The sequence below is a fragment of the Danio aesculapii genome, chromosome 18, assembly GCF_903798145.1.
Source record: "Danio aesculapii chromosome 18, fDanAes4.1, whole genome shotgun sequence".
In the NCBI taxonomy this organism is placed as follows: domain Eukaryota; kingdom Metazoa; phylum Chordata; class Actinopteri; order Cypriniformes; family Danionidae; genus Danio; species Danio aesculapii.
In genome coordinates, this window is record NC_079452.1 from 54,807,775 (window position 1) to 54,834,365 (window position 26,591).

Sequence of the window (26,591 nt, forward strand, 5' to 3'; positions counted from 1 at the left end):
ATATGACAGTTTATTTTAACCCAGTATTTTTAATGGAATTTCTGCGCTAGCCTGTTGCTACTGACGGCACTAGTAGCTACAACAGTCTTTCATCTTGGTTTATGCTTGGACAACTAAATGAATGCTTAAGTCTATTTAACTGAATGTATTGTTATTACATTACAACATCCATGCTGTAAAAACAACCTTGTGAAATTGAAAATAGTCACATTAAGCTTTCATAGCTGGCATTAAGTTTATCACTGGCTTTAAAACTCTAGCTGTGCACAGAGCCCATTAGTGACATGTTTTAAAACACAAATTGTTTTACACATTGCTATTGTGTTTGTCACATCCCAATTTCTAGTCTTTACTAGATGAAGGTCTGATAGCCATGTTCCCTCGTCCCATAAGATATAAGAGTTAGAATGCTTTGACACCCTCTGAAAGTTTCTAGTGTTGACAAATAGGCCTATAGTCAGTTAGAAATGTACTAAGTTTGGTGAAGGTAGCTAAGACTCTACGGCCATGGTCTCAAACGTAATTCCTCAAAGGCTGCTGCTCTGCACAGTTTAGCTCCAACCACCTCCAACTGAAACCTGCTTAATAGTCTCTAGTAGTCTTGAACACCTTGATTAGTTGGATCAGTTGTGTTTGATTAGGGTTGGAGCAAAACTGTGCAGAGCTGCGGCCCTCCAGGAATCCAGTTTGAGACCTATGCTCTAGAGCAGGGGTCACCAATCTCGGTCCAGGAGGGCCTGTGTCCCTGCAGGATTTAGCTCCAACTTGCCTCAACACACCTGCCTGGATGTTTCAAGTATACCTAGTAAAGCTGCGGTCACGCTAGAGTTTGCACTTGCGAAATCCTGTAGTACAGCGCTGCGAAAAGGGGCGGGATTTAACAAGATGATAAGACATTTAAAAAAAGCGAGCGATTGGTCCATATTATATATTTCTGTCCAGACAGGTCCTGTTTTGATCCTCAATTGGTCTCATGCAGTCAAGTGATGCGATTTCGCAGGTCAGAGTTCATCGACGCATGACCTTGCGTTTCCGGTCGGACGCATTTGCGTGCGTATGAATGGAGGTCTATAGGGAGAAAACTCCAGTGTGACCGCAGCTTCAGACCTTGATTAGCTTGTTCAGGTGTGTTTGATTAGGGTTGGAGTCAAAATCTGCAGGACAACGGCCCTCCAGGAACAAGTTTGGTGACCCCTGCTCTAGAGCAAGGGTGGGCAAACTCGGTCCTGGAGGGCTGGTGTCCTGCAGACTTTAGCTCCAACACTAATCAAACACACCTGAACATGCTAATCAGTTTCTTCGAGATCAATTGAAATCTATAGGCAAGTGTGTTTGATTAGAGTTGGAGCCAAACTGTGCAGAACACCGGCCTTCCAGGACTGAGTTTGCCCATCCCTGCTCTAGGCGGGAAATTCTGTTTAAATTTAACACCAAACGAAGAAGAAAAGCTCAAAAAGAAATAAATCCTGATTTTGTTTTATCCTGATTGGTGGAACATGCAAGTCGACTGCATTTAATTTACTGAATCTACTGCCATCTGCTGGCGATTATTTGATTTCCATGAAATATGTGTCTTGTTCTGGTGATGTACTGTCCACTGGTTGTTTTATGGTTTAGCTATGAGAAACCACATTAAGCTAAAGAAATTGGAAGTCAATGTGAATAAGCTGAAATGAGATACTTAGGGTCAAGTAAAGGCGATAATTTGTCATGTTGTTAAAACATTTACTACTAGGCTAAATACTTGTTCATCAGCGAAATATAATAAAACTCATTCCCCAAATAAAACACTTTTATAGTTTTATTACGACAATATTTATTAAAAGTAAGCTCGTTTTCGCCACACGCGTTCGGCGAGAAATCTAAATGAGGAGGGTACTGTACGCCTGTTGTGCAACTGAATAAAATATAAAACATAAACCACCACCTTCGTGACTGTTTCTTATACGTATCACATACTGTTTCAGTTTTTAGCTGTACATTAATCGGATTCGCAGTAATTCTAAAAAAAACTGCATTTCCATATCGACAAGCTACAGGCAATGTCCCGGTCGACTCGAAACGGGGCCCTTCCTCATTATAAACCATTTCCTCGCCTTTCAGTCGCTCTCAGTTGTCGGTGAGGCCGGCGGGGCGGATCCCATAGTAAATTGGAAGAGAAAATAAAAGCAACACAATCAAAGCTTCGGCTTATTTGCCTCCAAAAAGGATTTATTTTCTCCCCTGTGGACATATTGCGCATAAAGGTAAGCACACGTTCGGGACTTAATCACTAATGCGAACGTTACACCAGCTTTCGTGATGATCAGGACCGTTTCTAATGTGCGGACAATGGGTTGCTGTGACAGTGTGTGAGGATTTTGTAATGTACTTTTATGCTACTGTACAAATGAGCTTCACTTATAAACCTATACGAGGCATGTGATGGGGTGTTACCTCCAAGCACATTCACTATAAAACTGCAAGATTGAATGTGATGTATGATCGAAAATGAAACCATCGTCGATTCCAGCAACCCACATCACACATGCTTCGGCTTTTGATCGTCTCGCAGTCATCCAAATTGACTATTTTCAGCAATTACACTTTGTTTCGTTAACACAGTTAAACCTGTTTTTTTTATTCCCTATTTAGATGCCCTCGGCAACAAATGGCACCAGGACTTTGAAGTCTGCCAGCCCAGACTTGGGATCTGCTCCCGGATCAATGAACCAAATCACAGCCAGCAACCAGCTGACTGGAACCCAGTCAGAGGCTATGAAGCAGGTGATGGTGGTTCTTGAGAAGAAAGTGCGCAATATGGAGAAGAAAAAGGTAAGTCAACACTTATCCTTTTCCAGCATATCACGTTCAGCTTAACCAATGCAACCACAGACATACAATGTTATAAACAAATTGTTTCTCATAGTTTAGTCCACTTCACAAATCCAGAAGATTGTTTTTTGCACTAATGTTACGTTGTTTATTTTAAAATCTGACTTAAGTTTGCAATTATTTCTCTTTGACGTTTAACGGAAGCTGCTACTTTGGTATGTAAATTGTGTGAAGAAATTGTAACATAAATATACAGTAAGAGAGATGTCAGTGTATTATAAACCTTAAGGGCTTTCGAAAGATAAGGAAATCCGAATAACGGTTAACGTTATCCAGACTCTTTAAACGTTTAGGTTACAAAAGCCTAAATATTTTTAACGTTATTTTACGCTATTTTGTATAAACCGACATCTTAAATGTACACTAAACCGTTTATGTTGCATAAATAATAAAATAAAAAGAGTTTCTAAACCTTATGAAAGCTTCTCTAACGCAAAGCTATTAACAAAAATACTTTATCAATATTCATATAATGCCTTTCAAATGGAGTTGAATCCGATGTAAACTACATGGCTAGCATTAATTTAGTTCAGCCTTTTCACTGCTGTGTCGGTAAGTTAGCAATGCTAACCGGCTAGCGTTTATAGTTTAGCCGAGCTAGCCGGTCAACTTTTGACGCGATTCTAGTTCTCTGTTGATCTCTCTAGAGAGACACGTTTTCCTTTTTCTATACATTCTATAAAACAAGACCAAGTTATTTCCTGAATGTTGTTCTGATCGCTGCGTTGCTCACGCACATGGAGATGAAGCTAACATGGCGTCTCAGAACAGGTTCAGCATGCTAGAAAATATGGGGAACTGTCGGAGCAAGAATGAACGTAAAGGAGCTCTTTATGTTTTAGGTGGTCTCAGGCTCGAGTGGGTTTGTGGAGAGAGGTGGGTCACAGACATAGACAGACAGGTGTGTCTTCAGGACAGGCAGTAAAGCGCCTTTGGATTTTGCGAGTTTGAGCTTTGCTGGAGAGATTTCTTTAACTTGGTGTAGTGCAGAGTATTGCTTTTATAATTGTTTGCTACTTGATTTATTCCGGGTAGAAAGATGATGTTGTGTTAATGGTATCGATCACTGGATAAAAAGTCCCACTTATTTAGTTTCAAATCTGTTTGTAGGTTTTAATAAAGCTTTATTCATTACAACACAGAGAAGATGTAACTACCATAAATTGAAGATCAAGTGTTACTGAAGCTGTCCCTTGTTTATGAGGGAATCATTTGCTTAACTGAAGCTGCATGTATGCATATTGTCACTTCATTTAGGATAATCTTTGATTTTAATTTAAGAAAATGTGATTGTTTTATTGTGTAGTTGTTGAACGTGAACTTGTGCTCTCACATTAGCTCTGTTATACGGGATAATCCTCTCATACCGCATGCTGGAGCTTTCTGGAACAAAGTTCACTGATTTCATCAAAGTTGAATGAAAAAATGACTAAAGACATTTAAATATTTTTTTGTTAATGAGGCACATATCCACATATTGGAATTGTTTTTGAATCATTTCAACATTTAAGACTGTTGTAACTGTTGATGCTTACATTTCAGCTTGAAAAATGTATCGTAAAACAACTGATTATTTTAGAATATTTAAATAAACAAACAAATAAATAGTTTGTGTCTAAACCCAGTGACCAAAAAATTAGCAGTAGTGTAAATGGATGTTTATTGTTGTTGTTAGCATTCTAAATTCTCTATATTTATGAAATCAATAGGGTGTATGCAGAAGGACTTTTAATTTTTCAGTAACCTGGATCAAATGCTTCTGGTGAACTATATGCCTTTACAAAATCAGCATGTTTAAGGTCTATTTTCTTGAAGACACAATGATCTTCACTGCCTGACTGGTATAAGATATAAAGTGGGTATCAGAATGTACAAGAAGCACTGCATTAAAGTACATTTTTCTGTGTGATCTCTTTAAAATATATATTTATTTTACTCTAGGATTTTCAGTAGTATTTCTGCACTATCCTGATGGGTGTGTGCATGTAAACGGCTTTTCATCTCATTTTACACTTGAACAACTAAATGAATGCTGAAGTCTATTTAACTGATTGTATTTTAATTGCATTACAACATCGATTCTGTAAAAGTAACCATATAAAATTGAAAAGTCAGATTAACCATTCACCAGATGTTTATTGGTATTAAAAGAAGAAACACTAGCTGTGCGTATACCCTATTTAGTTGGACTGTTGATGGTTTGCATCATTATCAGTTTAAACTAATTTTGAGGTTTGGGGAAGAAACATTAACATTTTAAGATGACTTGGTTAACACCTGTAGTTTTAATACAGAGCTTGCTTGTGCTTCTCTTATCTTTTGCCTCGTCTTCTTGCAGAGCAAGCTTGATGACTATCAGGCCAGAAGCAGTAAAGGGGAACGTCTCAACCAGGACCAGCTGGTGAGTAAACAATGTACATTTTTGCTGTCCGTGACTTGTCTGTCAGAATTGTCTGTCTGAAATCTGTCCTTTTACTTAATCAAACTAGGAAGCCCTGTCGAAGTACCAGGAAGTAATCCATAACCTCGAGTTTACACGGGAACTGCAGAAGAGCTTTTTGGCATTGGGTCAAGAAGTGAGTACATAGAAAATTGAATTGGTTGTTTTCATAGCTTGAGGCACCATAGTTTGTTTTTGTGTCTAGAATCCAACCGAAATCCACTGGAATGTTTAAACAATTTAGTGGGAATGTCTTCTCTTGATAGATCCAGAAAACTGTTAAGAAAGCGGCACGCCGTGAGCAGCTCCAGCGTGAAGAGAGTGAGCAGAAAAGGCTGAAACGGGTTCTGGAGCTGCAGTTCGTCCTTGACCGACTTGGGGATGAAAGTGTGCGGCAGGAACTGCTGCAAGGGGACGGGGAAACTTCGCTGCTCACTGAGGCTGACCTTACTTCCTTGGATGAGTTTTACAAGCTTGTGGGACCGGAACGTGACCAAAACATCAGGTGAAGCACACTTTTATGTCTTAATGATTTTCACAACATGCGCTTACCTGCTATTGAGAGTTGGGTGCATTTCGATCTTCCGTGAATGCAGAGTGAGGACTTCACATTTGGCAATCTGTGTTTTATCAGCATCTTCAGAGCTATTATTTAATTATTGACATACCTGTTTATTTGCTAAAAGATTTAAAATCGTTTAATTGTTTTTACAAATTGAAGTGAATTGAACATAAAACAATTAAGTGGTCTAAAAAGCCTTAAGAATGTTCTTGGTTCAACTCCTTTTAAGTGAGTAGTTTAAACAAGCCGCATGGTAATTTTTAAGCGTACGGTGCAATATGAATACAATTCCACTAGGTCCCTTGATTGCTTGGTTTAGAAAGAATTTATTTATTTAGATTGATTTAGATGATTTTTGTAGGGGAGTGAAGCATGCATAAAATATATTAAACGAATGGCAAGTGTAGATAAATACAATAGAGCAAACATGAATAAAATAAAACGGTGTGCCTGAGAGTCATAAAGCAAATTTATCAAATGTAAAATAATCCTCCCAAAACTTCATTGTACAAATAATTCAACAAAATGTATAAATGCATGCAAATGATAAACTTTTACTTTTTATTCTGGTTAAACTGCAGTGACTCTACAAATCTGTTGTATTCTGAACTGTCGCTTTTAAATTTTAATGCAATTAATTTATTGGTTTTATCGAAAGTTTCACATTTGACACTGTAATATGTGACGTTAATAATCAGTTCTTTTAATAAAGGCATTATTAAAGAAGTGGATTCAATAGTCGAGATGTTTAATTCTAGTCTTAAAGATGTGATTTTTGATATTATGAATGGATATAGTTTGTACATTTTTAAATATAAAATTTAGCGAACAGACATGCACGGAGAACATCACATTTGGTGAATGGAATCCATTAAGGTTTTCTTGACATGTAAGGCTTGTTCTTTTGTAGAAATGTTGGAGCTTTAGTGTTGCATGTTTGAGATTTATGTAGAGCGACTGACTTTGTTTTAAAAAATTAAATAAATGTAATTTGTGTTTTGAAAATGAAAAACATTAGAAAAGTCATGAACGTTTTGGCCTGTTGCGTTAGTCATCTTCAGTTTAGGGTGAGTTATCCCTTTAAAGAGATGGTTCACCGAAAAGTTCTCACAGAGTATTGTCTAAAGAAAAGTGTGGAAGTTAGCTTTGAGTGTGTCTTCATAATTCTGTTGTCTCACAGGTTGACTGACCAGTATCAAGAAGCATCGCAACACTTATGGGAACTTTTGGAGGGGAAGGATAAGCCTGTCGCTGGAACAACATGTATGTCAAACTTTCTTTAAAAATTAAATGCATTTTTCAAACTCCTTTTTCATTTTAATGTCTTACGATAACATTAAATTATAAATAGTTTAAAAGTAAATAATAGATTTAGATTTTTGTAATGCTTATCAGTTTTTTTTGGGGAGGTTTCAATGGGTGCGTTCAGTTTGTTTTAAAAACAATATGACTGAAAATATTGTCTTTAATGTTAGATTATGCATTTAAAAAAACCTGATCAGTCATCAGTTGCTATCTTCCATAGCTTGTATAATGGCATCTGAGAGTTCTACTGACTGTAGCTGAACTTGCACCTGCACAGTGACTTTATAATGCAAATCTTTTGGTTCACATGGCCTTCAACCTCCTTCGAAAAAATGATGCAAAACATTGAATTACATAACTCATTAATGATACTTGTGGTGGAAAACTTGGATTTTTTTTTTTTTTCTCCCCCCTTCAACCATTTCGGAACTCTAGAGTAACGTTTGAGGGCACTGGGCTGCCACTGGTGCCACTAAGCACTACAGATGGTGCAACCAATAGCTGGTTTGGTTATATTGTGAAATTAACACGTTTCATTTCTTAGAAATTCACATTTGACAGTTTGAGTTGGGATCAACATGTCAATTTATTTTGTAATAAAGAAATTGTCTGTAAATGCAGACCGATCCTTTACATTTGCAGACTGTGATTACCACAAGTACCATGTAACAACATCTCTATGATTGCAAAATGTATGATAGTCTAACATGCAAGTTATGAACAATTATATAAAGACATTTAGTCTGAATGAATGCATAATTGTCTTAAATATACAATATTGATGGTACCCGATTAAAATATATAATTAATTAATTATGAAGCTGTTCTTGTTAGCATCATAACCATTAAACCATGGAAAAACTTAGTGTGATTTGTAAAACTGCTGAAATTGAGCAAAAATTATTTTTGTTTTGTTGGAGAGAACGATATTGTTGGTTCGTTTGTGGAGACCTGCATTAATTCGTATAAAAGGGTGGATTGCAAGTGAGATTGTGCAGTTTTATTATTATGATTTTTTTTTTATTAAATAAATAATAATAATCCAAAACTAATTTAACTATAGCATCATATCCAAGCCATGTGTTCTGTTTTTTTTATTTTTTTAGTTCTTGATAGAAAAGTAAATATAATGAACTTGAAAATGAGCACACCCTAAACTGACGGTCAGCTGTTGGACTGCAGCAGTCCAGCTAGCTGGTTTGGTGTATTCCATACGTTTTCTCTCATTCAGTTAATGTTAGATCGAGTTGGCCCGTTATAGCATATAGATTGATATTGGCCTTTTGCGAAAGCAGTTGCGAGAATCAGCACAAGAACAAATGCTGATGTTATGTAAACAAGTCAAGAAGGAGCATAAAAATGGCAGCTGTATTTTTGCTACATTTCTCAAATATTTGCAAAGAATATGAATTAGAATATCATATTTGCACAAGTGAATCTCTAGTTGTTTGGTGTGTTCCGGCCCTTACACATTCCATGCAGCAACACCAGTACCATCATTCCATTCATTTTGCCTTTGTCTGAAGGCTGTGCATGAAAACTTCTGTGCTCTTACTGGGCATTATGCCCATCCTGACTCAGTGGATGAAATGGCATGATCCATGTCCTGATTTCTGAACGTTATCCTGCTGCTCTCTATCACTTGATCAGAGGCGGCTAGTCAATAAATCAAACCTGAGAGTTTGAGACATGGCTGTTCTAACGATTTTTTTCCATTTTATTTCCAGTTACATGCACATCAAAATAGTGTTATGTATTTCAGTCATAAAAAATATTTTACTACATACAGAAGCCCTGCCTTACAATGCTTCCAGTCTCTAGCACTTTTCTTCATGTGGCTCATGCCATATAAATGAACCCATTTGCTCTGCATCAGCTGGACTTGAAAGTATGCTGGATGATGATCGTTTACAATGCTCTAGTCCTTTCAGCAAATCTGTGCTTTAATTTAGTATTTTAGGTTTTAATTTAATGCATCCTTGCAGCATAAATATATTTAAATTGGCATTTAAAACGTTTATAATGCAATATGTTTAGTTTTTACTTGCACTAATAATGCATTTTTTTATGATTTAAACCAATTTAAATATTTATCATCTAGGTTTTGTTTCTTTTTTGTTTGCTGACGTATGAAAGTCACTCTCTTTTTCAAAACAAACAGAAAGCAGTTATTTTAGACCTTGTGTCTAAATGCTTTCTTGTGTCTCAGATAAAGCTCTGAATGAGACGTTGGAGCGGGTTTTGCAGAGCGGCTACTTTGACCGAGTGCAGTCTCATCAGAATGGAGTTTGTGTGGAAGAAGAGGAGGTGGAGGAGCAGGTGGCTCCAGTGGAAGCATCTGAACCAGAGGAACAGCCTCTTGACACAGGTAAAACTCATTCTTTTATTGCTCATTCTCATCCTTCTAAAACCTCTACAGTTCACACTGAGAGATTTTCTGAGACATTGCCTTTTGTCTTCTAGCAGAGGGTGAGATTACAGAAGAGTATCCTGAACCCATTCCAATTGAGATAACAGAGGTGAGACATGTAGGGTGGACACAAGCCTTGTCAAATACAAGCTTTAAGGCTCCCAGTCGAGGAGTCATTTCACTGGATGTTTTAATGTGGGAGTTTATTTTACTTTGAAGTTAAAAACTTTAAAATCAAATCAACTAAAACCATATTTGAATGAACACTATTTATTTAAAAAAGCAGAAATGCCTAGGACTGCATGCCCAAAACTGCAGTGTGCAAATTTGTTTCTGACCTCCTGGAGATGAGTGCTGGTTTCAGATTCCTCCTCTGAGATTGTCACTTAACCTAACCAGTACTAGCAAGTTATAGATGTATGTTATAAACATTGTTTCTTGGCATTTGACCAAAAGTGAATTGTTACTGACTGCCCCCCCCCCCTGTTTTTTTTTCTGTCTGTGCAACTTTTTTGTACGTTTGTTACTTTGTTATTTCAATTAAATTATCATAACTGAAATAAAAAAATCTAACAAACTTATTTCAGATAGTAGTAAAGACTAAACTGGTAAAATATTCCTAACAAATTAAGAGAACCTAAAATATTAAAGTAACACAAAATATTAATAAAAATGAGTATGATATTTTTTCTAAAGCATTACTTGTTTGTGTATGTGTTCAGCATAAAGCAAAGATCAGGACAGACAAACTGAAAACGGAACTATAGACCTTTCACAACAGTTGACCTTGGAGTGAAAATGAACGTGAATTAAACTTATTATATAATCTCCTGGGTGCAGTTTTAGCTCCATCTCTTCTTAATTACCAATAAAGTTCTTTACCTTTATTCTTTATTCTTTGTTCTCTCCAGTTTGTAAATAGGCAGTTTGTTTCGGAGAACACGTATAGTACTGGTGAAAAGGAGCAAAGAGAAGAATGGAGTGTGGAACCTGAGGTAACTTGAGGACCCCACCAACAAATCTCATAGGAAAGGAAAGGTGATTTGCAGCTTCTGTTTCTGATTCGCTAGATTAAAATGTAGGTGTGTTTGGTGCATTTACAGGTTGTGAACTCGATACTGCAGCCAGTTCAGACTGCCCCCATTCCTGTCGTCCCAGAGCCTCATCCAATGCCCACAGTAACTCCAACACCCCCCTCAGACCCCGTGTGCAGACAGCAGGTGGTTCAGGACCTCATGGCACAGATGCAGGGACCATACAACTTTATGCAGGTAGGCATTAAGAACACTGATGTTGGTGATGCCAAGTTATATGAAGCAGCTAAGCACCAGACTTGGAATAGTTTTGTCTCTTATGGTTTACTCACACTCTAGATTATTCATGTGATGCTTGTCACCTTACACAAATTTTCACATGTATTGACCTGGCATACCAACTATATTTCTGTTTGTCGGCTACAGCGGTTTTGTGTAAATATATATATTTTTTAAGATGAGGCAAAAAAAAGAGATGGGGAAGGAAGCTCTGCCCATGTTTGGATGTAGCCCCAGTCGCACTGGCAGGAAACAAGATTGCAAAATGAAACCATTTACTTATGGCGTATGTTTGTATGCAGAATAAATCCTCTTCTTTTTCCTCAGGACTCCATGCTTGATTTTGATGGCCAGTCTCTGGATCCGGCTATTGTATCAGCACAACCTATGAAGCCAGTCAGTATGGAGATGCCACCAATGGTGTGTCAACCAGGTATGCTTCTATTGGCACCTACAGTATGCATATTGGGTTTTTTATTTTATTTATTTTATATTTATCTAATTATTTATAATCAACTGAAACTTGTTGGATTTTTGATTTCTAAACTTGCAGCTCACCCAGAGACTCATCTAGCACAGCCTCCAGCTGTTGGCGTTCAGCCAGAACCCACGCAAGTGAGTGTTGCAAAGTTCTGCAAAATGTTGCAAAATTGAGTGTTCTTAGCAGCCTGGAAAGAAGTTTACTTAATCAGTTTAAAGATGGGTTTGAAATGTGTTTTCTCTGCAGATGCCCATGGTTTCTCCATCACCAGAAACCTTCTCCACACCGCCACCAATGTATCAGTCCCCTCACACAACTGATCCCAGACCACAGACAGGCTCGATTGATCCAATTCAGGTAAGCCTCCAATTGAGTAATTTCAATTAAATGATCTTCAGTTGATTCTTGCTGTGTGGTTGTGTTGCTCAGTTATGGAAAAAATCAAAATCACGATTATTTTGGTCATAATTGTAATTACGATTATTCAAAATGATTACAGGTTGGAGTCAAAATTATTAGTATATTATTATATAATTAGTAATTTATATAATATATAATATTAGTATTATTATATAATATTAATTATTAGCTCTCCTGTGAACATGTTTAACAGAGCAAGGAATTTTCACAGTATTTCCTATAATATTTTTTCTTCTGGAGAAGGGCTTATTTGTTTTATTTAGGCTAGAATAAAAGCAGGTTTAAATATTGAACCCTTTTTTTTTAAGGTGAATAGTACTAGCCCCCTTAAGCAATATATATTTTTGATTGTCTGCAGAAGAAACTACTGTTATAAAATCACTTGCCTAATTAAGCCTTTGAATCACACTTTAATCTTGTATGCTTGTATTTTGAAAAAAATCTAGTAAAATATTATGTTCTGTCATCATAGCAAAGATAAAAGAAATCAGTTATTTAAAAAAGGGTTATTAAAACCATCATGTTTAGAAATGTGTTGGAAAAAAATCTTTCCATTAAACAGAATTTGGGGGGAAAGGGTCGCTAATAATTCAGTAGGGCTAATAATTCTGACTTCAACTGTATATGTACAGTTATTTTCCTCTCTGTAAATGAGGAAAGGGAAATAAATACAATAGAATAAAAACATGAAACAAGCTGTGCTTTTAAGCATCTTCACTGTAAGAACTTGGTGACACACAACAGCATGCAGTCTCATTCGCGCTTTTAAAACCATGAATGATTCAAATGTACATCAATGAACGATGCGCATCCCGTGCTGCAAAAGTTACATTACAGTACATGCTTTTAGTAATTTTAATATGAAACTGAGCTTTGAAGAGCAACAAATGTGTACAACTGGAAAGTGGGGGTATATGATGCAATAATCATTTATCTAGATTAATGCTTTTTCATAATCGTTAGAAGCCAAAATCTTTACCGAATTTTCGATAAATTGCACAGCCCTAGTATGAGCTTTCTTATACTGCCCTACAAATGCAATATGCAGTAACTAAAGAAACACTAAATCCAAAGACTATAGGATTCAAAAGTCCTGTCACTTGTATTGATTTGAATGAGGGGGGGAAGGGTGTTTTTAAAACTCTGGATTACAGTTTTAAATGTATGAATTAGGTTTTATTTTACTTTGATATTGAAACGTGTTAATAAACAGAATATGAAATTACTTGCTGAAAAGTGAATTTTTTTTATTTTTTTATTGACTTTTACATTTTTATGTGTACATGTATGGATCAAAGGAAATATATTTCCACCTTTTGTAAACCTTATTTTCCCTTCAGATCACTTAAAATAAGTTTTAAAATCACTTTGGAAAAAGTCATTACAAATTTTAAAAATTACGTTAAAAATTACCGCTTTTAAACAGCAGCTTTTACGGTTGCTAGGTGACGAGATCTGTCTTCTGTAGGTTAGATTCTCGTTTGAAAACACTCAGTTCGGCCTGTGTGGACTTCGAAGGACTCCCTTTTGAAGTGTGCATCCTTCGGAGGATGCAGCCTCTGAAATGAGACGCAGCTAATGTCTGCTTGTCTCCTCCAAAAACAACTTCTGCAGACTGTTTTGAACGTCGCTCTCTGTATGTTAACAACCAAAAGATTCAGTAAAAGCACAACGACCGCGATGTGCGCAAGTCTTTCCATTTTCACGCCTTTGCTTTCGTCGCCAACACCTAGCAACAGCTGTACAAACAACAGCAGCTAGATGGCGCAAGCGTAGCGGGGTTCAGAACTAAAAAAGTCGGTGTGTAAACAAACCAGTGGAGAAGGTGGCAAGGGGGGACAATTGAACTTTGGTTTGGACCAGGCAGTTGAACCAAGTGTGAAACCAGAGGCAGTGCATCATATTTCAAAAATGTATGTCCAAGCACAGTTGCACCTGATTGTTGTGCTTTAAAAGGGAAATAAATATTAATTAGATTATAGTTATTACAGTTATGAGCTTAATTGCATCAGTTTGTTTGAAGTATGTGTTTATGTGAAGTGAATTTTAATCTGAATATTGCCACAATTGTAATGTTTATATGTACCTTCATAATGCAGTCACAAAGTCATCATTGATTCAGTAATCCATTCATGAGGATTTTTTTTATTTATTTATTTTTTTTTTAAATGACATTTTTCGAACATTGTTTGAATGACTTAATGCATCACTCAATAAAATTGTGAATTTCATTATGCAGTAATATTGCCCACCCCTGCTTTTATAATGTACTTAATGTGCACTTAGTTGTCAAATGTATTTGTGAAATTCGTTATCTAAAAATTGCTTTTCCTCTGTAGGCCTCCATGCCCTTGACAGAACAAACTCCTTCATCTGCAACGCTTCCTCCTGCCTCCCAAACCCAGGTGATCCCAAAACCCTTGCACAGCAGCGGCATCAATGTCAACGCAGCTCCATTCCAGTCCATGCAAACGGTAACAAACCTGAATAAAGACTAGCTGTTTAAAAAAAAAAAAAAAAAAAAAAATTGAAACCTGTCAGATCAGGAACACTGTTCTGTTGAATCTAATATAGCTACAGATTTGCAGGAAAAAAGTCTTATCGGCTGATAAAACTATAAAATAATGCATTTTGCTGTAGTATCAAGTGGTATAGAGAACTATGAAGTTTTACAAAGATATCTATAAGATTATTGGGCATATGTATATCCATTTCATTCCTGCCAGAGTGTGTAACTCTTTATCATCTTATATTTAATATTAACATTATCCTCAATCTGTTTTTCCTGAAAGGTGTTCAATCTGAATGCTCCTGTCCCACCAGTTAATGATGCGGACTCCATAAAGCAGGCCAGCCAATATCAGAACAGCTACAGTCAGGGCTTTAATAGCCAGACGCAGCTTCCTGTGGAGCAAACAGACCTGCCGCCAGAGCAGCTCCAGGCTGGTGAGGAGAAAATGTGCATCATATTTCACATAACCACAATATAATCCTGTAAATCTGCACTGCTCAAATGGAAGCAAGCCAGTGTGGAGACAATGATCTAAGCTTTAACTGTTTGTGGTGGGCTTGCATAATATCTACTGTGGTAATAGTAACTGTTAGAGTAACAATAATAAAATCGATACGTTATGCTCTGTATACATTGATTTTCATACTCCTTTATAATATTTATAGTAATAATGGTAATAGTTAAGTTGTAATTGTTAATACATATTTCTTTGATAATGATAATGTCATCAATAATTACTGTTAATACTAAATGACGACGATGACCGTAGTAACAGTAACTTAACTAAGCTGTTTTATCCTTGTTTTAACAGTAGTTGGTGCCTTCCATTCTCAAGATCAGTCTCTCCAGAACTCAGCTGCTCATCAGGTCATGTCTCAGCAGCAGGCAGGTGTTCAGGGCAACGGCTTCGGTCGCCAGGCTCAGTCCTTCTACAACAGCAGAGGCATGTCCCGTGGCGGCCCCCGCAACTCACGCGGCATCATCAACGGCTACAGAGGACCATCCAATGGCTTCAGAGGTACACAACAACATGCGTTAGTAGGGATTTCAGTTCACATTTATTCCCTGCATCGATCATAGTTTAAATTAGCTTTTGATTAATCATTAACCTTTATTTAAGATGTCCACCTCTGTAGTAAATTGTCATCGACATTACAGGATCTGCAAATGACACCCAAAATGCAAGCATCCTTGTCGAAGGATTTAAAAAAGTATATAAATAAAGCTAGAACATTCGTTAAAGAAATCAATGATTGATTTAATAGAAGCTTTTATTGATTAAATGGAATGACTAAAGCCCGGGACACACCAAGCTGATTTCAAAGAACTATTGGAGATGAAACCAGTGTCGTGTTGGCTGCATCTGCTCTGTGGACCCTGTACTGCACATGTGTCAAAGTCCGTTTCTGGAGGGTTACATCTTAGCAACAGTTTAGCTTTGACCACAATTAAACGCACCTGATCCACACTTATTGTGTTCTTCACGCTTGTTTGAACGGGTTGTTGGTGTGTTGAAGCAGGGTTGTAAGTAAACTGCCAAAAGTTTGACATTCCTTGCTGTACTGTTTCACTTTACCTGTAAAGAGTTTCGGTGGGCTGATACCTCTATATACAATTTGAACATTTGGAATAAGTTTTCTAGGGGTGTAACGGATCATGGTCTGATCACAACCCGCAGTTCGGAATTCACCTTACCTGCGGATTAATAACTTTTTTGAATTGGTAGGTTAATCCAACATTTATAACAATTGCAGAGAGATCACCTCCCATATCAATCAAATCGTATGTATGAAAGCATTTTGGCTTCCCTGTAAAATATGATGATGGAAAAAGTTGTGGTGGGACCTAAATGCTTTCTTAGGCTATTAATTAAAAGGTGTTTCTGTCACTGTTTGTTTTGCCTGCATTTATGCATTCAGTGTAAAGCTGCACAATTAAACATTAAAAGATCTCAATTCAAACCCGCACAACATCAGTGATAATGATTTGCTTATGTTTATTAATCATTCAAAGCGCTGCATTCAAATCTACATTTAAACGAGAGAGATTGAGTTTCTACACTTTTTTCAGTTAGTTACAATCAAACAAACAAACAAACAAATGACAAGTACCGGGATAAGTTTATAGTTCAGATATAAACACTACTTTATGGTAAAGATTAAAATCACCGTTTAATGGAACATGATGCTGGTGAATGTTGTAGCAATTACATTGCTTAACCAATGGGTGGCGACAAACAACCGTCAAAGTGATGTCACTGTATAGGTTTTCAAAAATGATCCAGCTGTAATCAAACGTGACATTTTGTGTGTGAACTGTTGAATCATTAATTGAAAATGAATATGATTTGTTGTAAGACTTCTATATTTAGCTTTACCAGCAACAGTAGCAAAGATGATTTTTCCTATTGAATGTTTTACTTTGTCTTTTTAATTTTTAAAAAAAAAATTTTTTTTATTTATTTATTTAGTTTCATTCATTTTAATGAAATTACAGGGTCCTTATGGAAAAGGACTGTACCACACACCGGAAGTGATGTAGTATGTACTACACACCGGAAAATATCAGCTCGTGTGTGTGACTTTGTAGACGCAGGTTAACATGAGTCTACAACTATAAAAATCATGGTTTTATCAACTGCGATAAAACGGATTAGAGCTGTTCTGAGATGATGTCAGCATGAGAGTATGTAGAAACGTGTAAACGCAAGTACATGGAAACAATCAGAGCATGGCATATAATGCCTGATAAAGATATCAAACCCGACATCACCATATAGACCTGGTTAGCTCAGTGAGGCTACGTTCACACTGCGAGGTTTAGTGCTCAAATCTGATTTTTTTTTTTTTTTTTTCTCAGATCTGATTTTTTTTTTTGCATGGCTGTTCACACTGCTCTTATAAATGTGGCCAATATCAGATTTGCAGTGTGAACAGATCATGGTCCTAAACTGATCCCCGCATGCACAAAAGTACAGATACGGACAGCACAAAATGTCTAATTATGCACACAACGTGTGTACTGTATGAAGTAAGCATGTTATCAGATCATGCTTATGATTATTACTCTTTCACAGACAACCCTGGTGTATTTCATGAGCTATAAAGGATTGTTCTGCTACTACTAATGTGTATTTCAGCATTTGAGACCTAAAATAGATCTCTTGTGATTGAGAAAACAGATTATTTGTGATTTATGACAAGCAAGGCGCTCTGACCACAGGACGGTGTAGTGAACTCATCAAGGGTTAATGAGCAGCCATAGTGCAGAAGGAGGGTTTGGGTGCTCGAGCACCTGCCTTTTTTTTTTCTATCGGAGAGAAAGTTCCCCCTCCTTTGCACACGGATCCCCTATCCGCAACGCGCACGATGCTCTTCACCTTCGCGATTTAATCCGTGCCTCAATCGTTAACCAGATTAGTTAACAAGCACCAGTTTTGCCTTCAAAATCTTTTTCAACATGAACAACCAACTTTCTGTGGTACAGTAATCGCCCTGTGTGCCATTCTACTGTGGTGCTGAGGAGTAGATGATGTTTGCAGCGCAGAATGATGACGCATGTCGTTTGAAGATTATGTAAAAGTCACATGAAATCCGACATAACCGTTCACACTGCGGTCGCATTGCAAAACATCAGATCTGTGTCTTATTTAAGACTACATATGAAAGTGGCACAGATCTGACCTGAAAAGATCAGATTCCATTCGGTTTGGGCTGTTCACACTGTCATCACCCGAGTCACATGAAGGGGAAAAAATCAGATTCGGGCCACATTAGCCAGCAGTGTGAACGTAGATGGGTTGCTTGATGCTCACGCTGAACCTTTTGACGTGGGTTCAAATCCCGTTGAAGACATGTCAATTATAATTATTTCTTTACATTAATTTTGGTTATGTACTGTTCTGCCACACAAATATTAAAATCAGTAGTGTTTACAATGAAAGTGACACCAAGTAATAAGAATATTTATTTCAGTATGGGCATGTTTTGTTGCCGTGAAAGTGACTAATCTGCAAATGTGAGTAGTTTACATCTGGAAAGGGGCACCTGTTAACACGGACACCAAATAAACCGTAACACTGGCTTCATTCAGTTTACTGTTAAAAGTCCCTAAGCAGATATTTAGACCGTGTAGACTTGACATCATGTACACTATTACAGCGTGCGAGAGGCCCTCGTTAAAATATTGAACACATTGATGCAGTACTGTATGTCTGGTGTTTCTGTCTGGTCAACTCCTCAGCACGAATTTACCGCGCTCACCAACAACATTATCACTTTTCCCTGCGTCACTCCCAGTGTGTAGTAATACTACGTCACTTCCGATGTGTGGTACATTCCCTTTCCGTAAGGAATCTGTAATTGTAAGTTTGTTTCAGGACTTGTAAAAGTGTTTTGCGTCATGTAAATTTGTTTCTAAAATGTAAATTTGTTCTGTCCTTGGTTAAATTGTGATTCCTATGTAATTGTGTCTTATGATAGATAATGTTTTTCAAAATGTAAATGTCTCGAGCTTTGTAAAAGTGTTTCACACTTTGTAATGTTGTTTTGCACTTCCCGGCCACCGTAGATCTGTGACTCTAAAATCATATCGTAACTGTGATCCGTACCGTGAGATTTGTTACACCATTAATGTTTTCTGTAGATGGGCATCACTTTGACATTTTATGTTACTATAGGGCACAGGTGTCAAACTCCTCCTGGAGGGTCGCAGCTCTGCACAGTTTAGTTCCAACCCTACTTAAACACCTGATCAAACTAGTAGAGTCCTTCAGGCTTGTTTGAAATCTACAGGTAAATGTGTTGAAGCAGATTTGAAACTAAACTGTGCAGGGCTGCGGCCCTCCAGGAACTGAGTTTGACACCCTTGCTATTGGGGTTTTAATATAACACCGTTTTGAAAATGATAAAAATGATTATAGAAGTTGTCTGATTTATGTCATTTCAGAGGTTTTCTTGCAGTTACACCTCAGTATGAGAGTAGGGGAAGCTTTTCAAGTTGAGTCGGAAAATCCAGGCAGAAACTTCCAAAATAGCTGTAATAAATAGCTGAGTGTAAAAGGTTATGAAATGGATTTAAGTGACAGCTTGGTGTGTCCTGGCCTCAATCTGCTCTTGTGTGGATATACTGGTGCTTGCTTGTTTATTGAAGCTAATCATTTGTTTCTGGGCATAGCTATTGTGCGTATTAAGACTGCTCTGGAGAACGTGAAAGGCCAGTGTCCTGTCCATGATGTATTAAAGGCTTCATTCAGTTCATCTGTCTTTACAGTTCTCGCATGGATAACATTTCAGTATTTGTATATTACATCTTTATGAGCTCAATGTGTACAGGTTGAGTTAAAGGACATGCCAAACTGTTTGAGATGATTTAAAGATCTGATCAAACTGTGCACATTGGAGACTAACCGCAGTGTAGATTTTGGAGAGTTTTATAAGCTTAATTTTACTCTTATATCTGCTGTACATATTTTCCACGCAGTGTTGCTATTCCTAGTTTATAGTTATTTATTATTGTATTAATGATTAGCATTTGTTTGTTTATTTCAGGTGGTTATGAAGGTTATCGGCCATCGTTCTCCAACTCAGCCAACCCCGGATATGGACAAACCCAGTTCAGCACACCGCGCGACTATTCTGGAAACAACTATCAGCGGGTATGAATGAATATACTTTTGATTCAGTGAATTTTATATTTGTATAACAACCTTTATTATTTTTAATTTATTCAGTCTATTACAAAAATAGCAATTATCTATTCTCTGAAAAGCTCTATCTGGTTAATGAGTTATTATAGTGAATGGGTGTTTCTTTAGTTTTTTTTATATTTGTATTCTCTTAATGAAGTAAAAAATAAGATCAAAGGAAGTCTCTTTTTCTCCATCTACTTTTTTTCCTGTTTAATTTTGAACAATTGTTGGAAAAGATTAAATTTCTTCGTCCCTTTTTGTGAATAATTAGAAAATATATTCCTGTCTTAGACCATCTTAATGTTTTTGTTACCAATTTAATGTAAAGCTCAGTACATCGTTCATGAAACGAACACAGTACAACTCATGACATCAGTTGTGTAAATAGTGAATGGCACTCTGACACTAGTAACATATCTATTGGTTTAATTTAGTAATTACTTTAGAATATCACTTCCTTTTTGTCCTGGCGTTTTGAAATTCCCACATTGGTTTCAATTTTGTTTATTATTTTTTTGAAACCCTCAGTGTTTTGTGCATCCTCCCTACAGCACACTTTCTTCAAATTCTCTCTCTAATGTTCTGCGTCTCTCCTCAGGACGGTTACCAGCAGAACTATAAGCGCGGCTCTGGCCAAGGGACTCGCGGAGTCTCTCGAGGAAGCGCTCCAGCCATGCGCTCTTAAGCCTTGTCAACCTTCAATCTGGACCACAGTGAACATTCGGATGCTCAAGTGCAAATGTCCTGGCTCTCTTTCCCCCTCTCTTCTTAATGGAAACCATCAGGCAAATATCCATTTGACGTGTTAAAATGGAGAAAAGTTCAAGCTGAAAACTGTCAATTTTAAAGTTTCCCCGTGTTTCTAACAGATATGCCTGTGAACTTGAAAGACTTAATTTATTTTTGTTTGTTTTTTTTGTATGAAATAAAATTTAAACCTGCTACAGCTGGTCCAAAAAATGGGAGTTTCGTTTCTGCCCCTCTGTTTTTGTTCACACCAATTTGTTCTGGTTTTAAAAACTGCTTCTTTTGGTACATTTTTAAAGATTCTCCCAGATTCACGGTTTGTAAAGTGATTACTGCTTCAAGTTTCAATAAAGATGTGTTGCATTAACTCTTGTATGCTTGGCTTTTGGTGTATTTTGAAAAGTCTGTTAAGTCACACAATTGGCTAATGTTAATTAGTTTTGCCAGTCTCTCTGATGCAATGAATCCCTAAATATGGTCCTACTGTAGACTCCGTTTCTATTGCATTATGTAGTTTCTTGAATAAAGACCCTGAATACACACAGTGGGTAAAATAAGTATTGAGCATTTCATTATTTGTCTTAGGAAAATATATTTATAAAGGTGCTGTTGACTTGAAATTTTCACCAGAACAACTAAACTAATTTATACATGCAAAGAAAACAAAACTAATCCAATAATAAACTAATAACAAAACTAATAGTTTAGAAATTGAATTGAGTAATAAAATGAAGTCTCACAGGAAAAAGTATTGAACACATGAAGAAACGGAGGTGTAAAAAGGCATGGAAAGCCCAGACAGCAGCTGAAATCTCACAGCAGTTATTCAGCAGTGTAAATTTGATACTAGCTGCTTCAGTCCCAACATCTATATTACCAGGAGGATGAAGATGAAACCACGGGGTGGAAATTTCAGCAAGACAGTAGCTATGTTTCCATCCAAAAATGCAAATTAACTTTATGCGCAAAACTGGAGTATCGCATAAAAGACGTGCGACTAAAAGCAGCGCTTCCATCCAACGAGTTAAAGAGAACAAAATCATCACTTCCTGTTTAACTGGTGCCAAATATCAACAGTTCAAAAAGGAATTTGCTGCAGTAGGAGAAGCTGCGTCAATCATTTCTTCATCTAATAATTGACCTGCACCTTACAAGGCAATTATGACATGCAGTAAACGCGTGGTGGTCTTTGAAGGTGTCAGCTGAGCACGCTCTTGACTCTGGAGGTCATTAATAATATAATAACACTAATCCTTAAACAGTAAGGCCTTTTAGAATCACCAAATCAACTTTTCAGATGTTTTACAGTGTGCTCAGCCTGCTGGTTTGTCTATTTACACACATTTATATCATCACATGTTGTGCGGTAAAAGTGTTTCCATCATAGTTTATGCGCATCTTTTCTTATCGAATAAAAAGTTTATCCTACTCGGTTATGTGCATAAGTTTTTTATGTGCACTTTCAAAATTTATGCGCGTCATGAAGTTTCCATAAACCGTTTTTTATGCACATATCCAAAATGCGCATAAAAATAGGTGGATTGAAACAGCTAATGATCCCAAACCAGAAACTATCAACAGGTTTCAGAAAAGAAGATAAAGCTGCTAGAATGGTCCAGCCAATCACATGACTTGAATTCAACAGAATTTTAAAGATCAGTTAATAGAAAAGTGCTTAATTAGTAAGCCCCCCCCCCCCCCCCCCCCCCCACACACACACACACACACACGCACGATTATAATTATAAATAGATTTGTTTCAATCCAATTTTATTTGTGTGGGCTATTTTGTGTAGGATTATTGAAATTTAACATTTTAACAATTCTTTTTTTTTCTAACATGCTTTTACACAGACCTCTTTGTAAACCTGCCTTCAAAGCACACCTATTTTGTTTTGTCCCTCTAAAAATAATCAACCAAATCTGTATAAAGTGCTGATAGTCTGTTAACTTGCTTTTGAAGATGCATTTACGTAGGAGTTTTGTATAAGCTTTCCTAGCTTGGAAGGGCTCTGGGTTCTGTGTTTGCTTTTCGATAGGAGTTCGTTTAAGGTACGCAGCGAAAAATATGTATTAATAAACAAATACCTTTAGCACATTTTTAAAAGTTTCATTTTATTTTATAAAGTCCACTGTCATCCAATAAATCTACAGAAGGACTACAAATCCCACAATGATTACCTGACGTATCGTTGCTATATGTTGGGGGGAGGGGTCTTGGTTGGTCCACCCTAAGTGTTAATGAAAATAAAAGATCCATCTTTAGCAACAGACCTTAAATTCAGACATACTAATATTTTACAATTCTCACTCTTCGTTCAATCTGAACAGGCGTTATCATGGGCAGCTATATGCCTGTTTTGGGGTCCTTTAGGCATGGGTCCTATCGCCGAAACACCCATCCCCACGTGAATGTGCAAGCATGATGGTATACTGTAAATGAGCCGTAGATTTAATTTCCAGAAGTTGTAATTAAGAACTCAACAGTGTCTATTTTCATCAGCACATCATTTAAGGTACGCATTATTATATAAATACATGTACAAAATGAACAAGTATCCACGCTAACGTTTAAAGTAACCCATGTTTAGATTTTTCTGTCGCAGTGTTTACTTATTATATTGAATACATTTAAAAGGTGACTTTGTTGTGTTGGTGTTGACAGGGTGCAGTCGTGAAGCAATGGCAACTTTTCGGAAGAAGGTGGACAACCGTATTCGGGTCCAGATAGAAAACGGAGTCGCTGAACACCACCGCTCCATGTTCGTTATAGTTGGCGATCGTGGAAGAGATCAGGTAAAGCGTAACTGTGATTAATAATAAGCCTTTTTAATTCCTCGGCGTTTGTTGATAACTGTGCTTTGTTTACAGGTTGTCATTCTTCACCACATGCTGTCTAAAGCAACAGTCAGAGCCCGGCCGTCGGTGTTGTGGTGCTACAAAAAAGAGCTCGGATTCAGCAGGTTTGATTATTTAATTTATAGAAGTATTTTCAATCACTAGTTACTAATTATATATTTCGTTTTTAAATGATTTAATTACATTTTAAATCGATATTGACACTCGTTCTATTGACTAGAAGTAACAAGACATTAAAGGCACAATTGAATTGCAATATGTTGTGGTTAAAGTAAAAACACTACAACAGTGTTATATTTTAGTATATTTAGCTAATTTATGTACTTGCATCATCCTAAATGTTTTGAAGAATGTTCAAAAATACAGAGAAATAAGCAATTTTATCTAGTAAAAGGACTGTGCCCTTTTTTCATGCTAATCCAGTCATAGACTCTAATTTCTGGTTTGGTTTTACAGAAAGCAGAGAAAAACCAAAGACTCTTTAATATGTTGTGCCCTTTTTTTTAAACTGTGTTGTATCATAACTTTAACCTCATAGGGCTTGAGTATCCACATACGTGGACAGCACATTTTACCTCTTAAGTGGCTTATTAAAATACTTAGAATGTTTTATATTTTGTTACAGACATACAGTGTCATCCTGCAACTGTTTTGCAGCATCTGAAATGTCCCAAACCCTAATTTTAACTTTCCAAAATAGGAAAAAAAGTAGTTTTTACTCTCTGATAGCCAAAGCAAGTTAAAAAAAATCTACAATATATGTGCATTAAATAACATCCATGAAAAAGTGTTTTATGTAAATTCGGACCACGAGTCCACATATATGAACATCATTTTTCTCTAAAAGTACATTGGATCAAAAGATGATACTTAGAATTTTATTCTAATTAGGTTTCTAATAAGCCCTAATAGCAAATAGAAATAAAAAATGCATGTAAAAAAACACCTTGGGCCTTAAGAGGTTATGTATTTAGTATAATTAAATATGAACATGAAGAAGTGATTGACTGCTGCATAATAAAAGCTCTGCTGCTTTTGTGCCGCATTGCACTTCGATGGCTTTCAGCTTGATTCTGCTTTTACTGCCATGATAATAAGTCCTAGATACTTTAGCTCATCCATGAACCTGATTTATGCAGGAGGCCCATAGGATGTTATGAAAATGACAACTCTTATGATTTTACACTCAGTCACTTCGTCTTTAAGTCACATTGAACTTTAAGCAGTCTTAGCCTTAATGTGTATAGACATTTTGGACACAAACAGATCTGTTGTTTTGCAGCAATCGAAAAAAGAGGATGCGTCAGCTGCAGAAGAAGATCAAAACAGGCACGCTGAACCTAAATCAGGATGATCCATTTGAGCTCTTTGTTGCTGCGACCAACATCCGCTACTGCTATTATAACGAAACTCACAAGATCCTGGGAAACACTTTCGGCATGTGTGTCCTACAGGTAATATCAGTGACGAACAAATCAGAGACTCTGTTCTCTGTCACAAAGTTCATGCTTTTTTATTAAGTTACCCTCAAACACGTTTAATATTTCATGCAAAATAGGACCATCCTGTAAATCAAGCTGTTTCTGGAGCAAATGTTGCATCGGTCTTTGATTTCACGAAGATTATCTGATGATTCATGAGATTTGTCTTCTCTTTTTTTTTTTTTTGGAAAAATAATCTTTCCATCTGTATTCACCAGAAGCTTCCTACAATTATGCTCTTGTAATTTATGCCATGTTTCTTCTCTGCATGTGGTCACGTCCATGCAAAAACAGAGCCCACAGATATGATGGAAAATCTGTATATGTGCATATATTCTTACAGACATTAATGTATGATATTATCATATTCTTCTCCTCAGTGTGGTTTTTATTATCATCGACTGTTAGCTGCTGTGTTTTAGTTTTTATTACTATATGCCAGGCCCGGATTGGCTAATCGGGAGGACCGGGAGAATTCCCGGTGAACCGGTCTGTTATTTGGCCGCGAGGCCTGGTGTCCCTAGCTGCTTGCACTCTCAGCAGTCACACTTTTTCATTTATTTATTTATTTTACCATAGCCTCACTCTTTTTATTCATTATTTTGCCGCAGCTCCGCTTTTTAAATTTATTTTCTCGCAGCCCCGTGAGCAAAATGCAGCCTGCAGGTTAATGATGATGTAACTATCATTCGACCGCAAACAGCAGCACCTTAGTGAATATAAGAACTCAAATATTTAATATTAATTAATATTACACCTGCTCAATGAAAATCAGATGATTCACTACATTTATAAATCTGACATTATTTGATCAGAAATCTAAAAAGGGGAAAACAGATTAAGCCATCAATAGAAAGTAATACTGTGGTTAAAAGATTCTTGCAGATGACAGTGCAATACCTTTTTCGGCCACACGCACTAGCATAACAGCGCCATTGTGGTCCAGTGGTCAGCACGTTGCGTTACGACGCCGTCGATCGGAGATTGAACCTCACCTAAGTCATTTATTTTTTTGTTTTTTTCTTCACTTTTAGTGTTAAGACATATAATACTGTTTGGGTTACTTATGTAGGTGTACATATTTTATTTTTATTCTTTGTGTGACCACCGTTACAAAGTACTGGATATATATATATATATATATATATATATATATATATATATAAAGAATTTTGCACAGAATATATAATCAGATATTACAGGAAAGGACATTGTGATGTTTTAAAGAATAGTGTTGGAGATTTAGCTACCCTTTAATGTTCTCATATTTATGAAAAACATTTGAAGTTCTAAAGCAGGTGTTTCCTTTAAAAAGATATGATAATGTCATTAGGAACTGAATTGGAAATGTTGTTATTTTAAAAGTCAGATGTGAACTGAGCTGGGCCGGTCTAAGGCTTAAAACTCCAGGGCTGAAAAGGAGTCCCACTCGGGCCCTGCTATATACTATTATCAGTAGTTTGCAATAGTTGATGATTTTTATATGGTCAGAAAGTTA

General features: G+C 36.7%; 2 protein-coding genes across 4 annotated transcripts in view; both read left to right on the forward strand.

The window, feature by feature from the left end:
- The first annotated feature begins 2,113 nt into the window (after positions 1-2,113).
- caprin1b (cell cycle associated protein 1b) lies at positions 2,114-21,120 on the forward strand. Of its 3 annotated transcripts, none has more exons than XM_056478308.1 (18): positions 2,114-2,246; positions 2,635-2,814; positions 5,213-5,275; positions 5,364-5,450; positions 5,581-5,819; positions 7,057-7,139; positions 9,391-9,549; positions 9,645-9,700; positions 10,503-10,586; positions 10,695-10,862; positions 11,232-11,337; positions 11,458-11,519; positions 11,632-11,742; positions 14,145-14,279; positions 14,598-14,751; positions 15,129-15,335; positions 19,867-19,973; positions 20,605-21,120. In XM_056478308.1, exons 2-18 carry the CDS (start codon positions 2,635-2,637, stop codon positions 20,689-20,691), a joined length of 2,088 nt encoding a protein of 695 aa, XP_056334283.1. In that variant the 5' UTR covers positions 2,114-2,246; the 3' UTR covers positions 20,692-21,120. The 3 variants fall into 3 exon arrangements, with proteins under 3 accessions (XP_056334283.1, XP_056334285.1, XP_056334284.1); XM_056478310.1 differs by having other exon boundaries at positions 15,132-15,335; XM_056478309.1 differs by having other exon boundaries at positions 9,648-9,700.
- Positions 21,121-23,150: 2,030 nt separating this feature from the next.
- nat10 (N-acetyltransferase 10) overlaps positions 23,151-26,591 on the forward strand; it is a 30,064-nt gene continuing 26,623 nt past the window's right edge. Inside the window, exons 1-4 of the mRNA XM_056479006.1 lie at positions 23,151-23,269; positions 23,419-23,549; positions 23,625-23,716; positions 24,895-25,066. Of these exons, the coding sequence (XP_056334981.1) occupies positions 23,436-23,549; positions 23,625-23,716; positions 24,895-25,066 (378 nt within the window). The 5' untranslated portion in view covers positions 23,151-23,269; positions 23,419-23,435. The remainder of the gene's footprint in view (positions 23,270-23,418; positions 23,550-23,624; positions 23,717-24,894; positions 25,067-26,591) is intronic.

What these genes read in the sequence shown, in the direction of transcription:
- caprin1b (XM_056478308.1), top strand. Translation starts at nt 2,635, where the DNA reads ATGCCCTCGGCAACAAATGGCACCAGGACTTTGAAGTCTGCCAGCCCA. An exon ending in TTTTGGCATTGGGTCAAGAA is followed by an intron (nt 5,451 to 5,580) that starts GTGAGTACATAG and finishes TTCTCTTGATAG; the next exon opens with ATCCAGAAAACTGTTAAGAA. An exon ending in ACCATCCAATGGCTTCAGAG is followed by an intron (nt 15,336 to 19,866) that starts GTACACAACAAC and finishes TGTTTATTTCAG; the next exon opens with GTGGTTATGAAGGTTATCGG.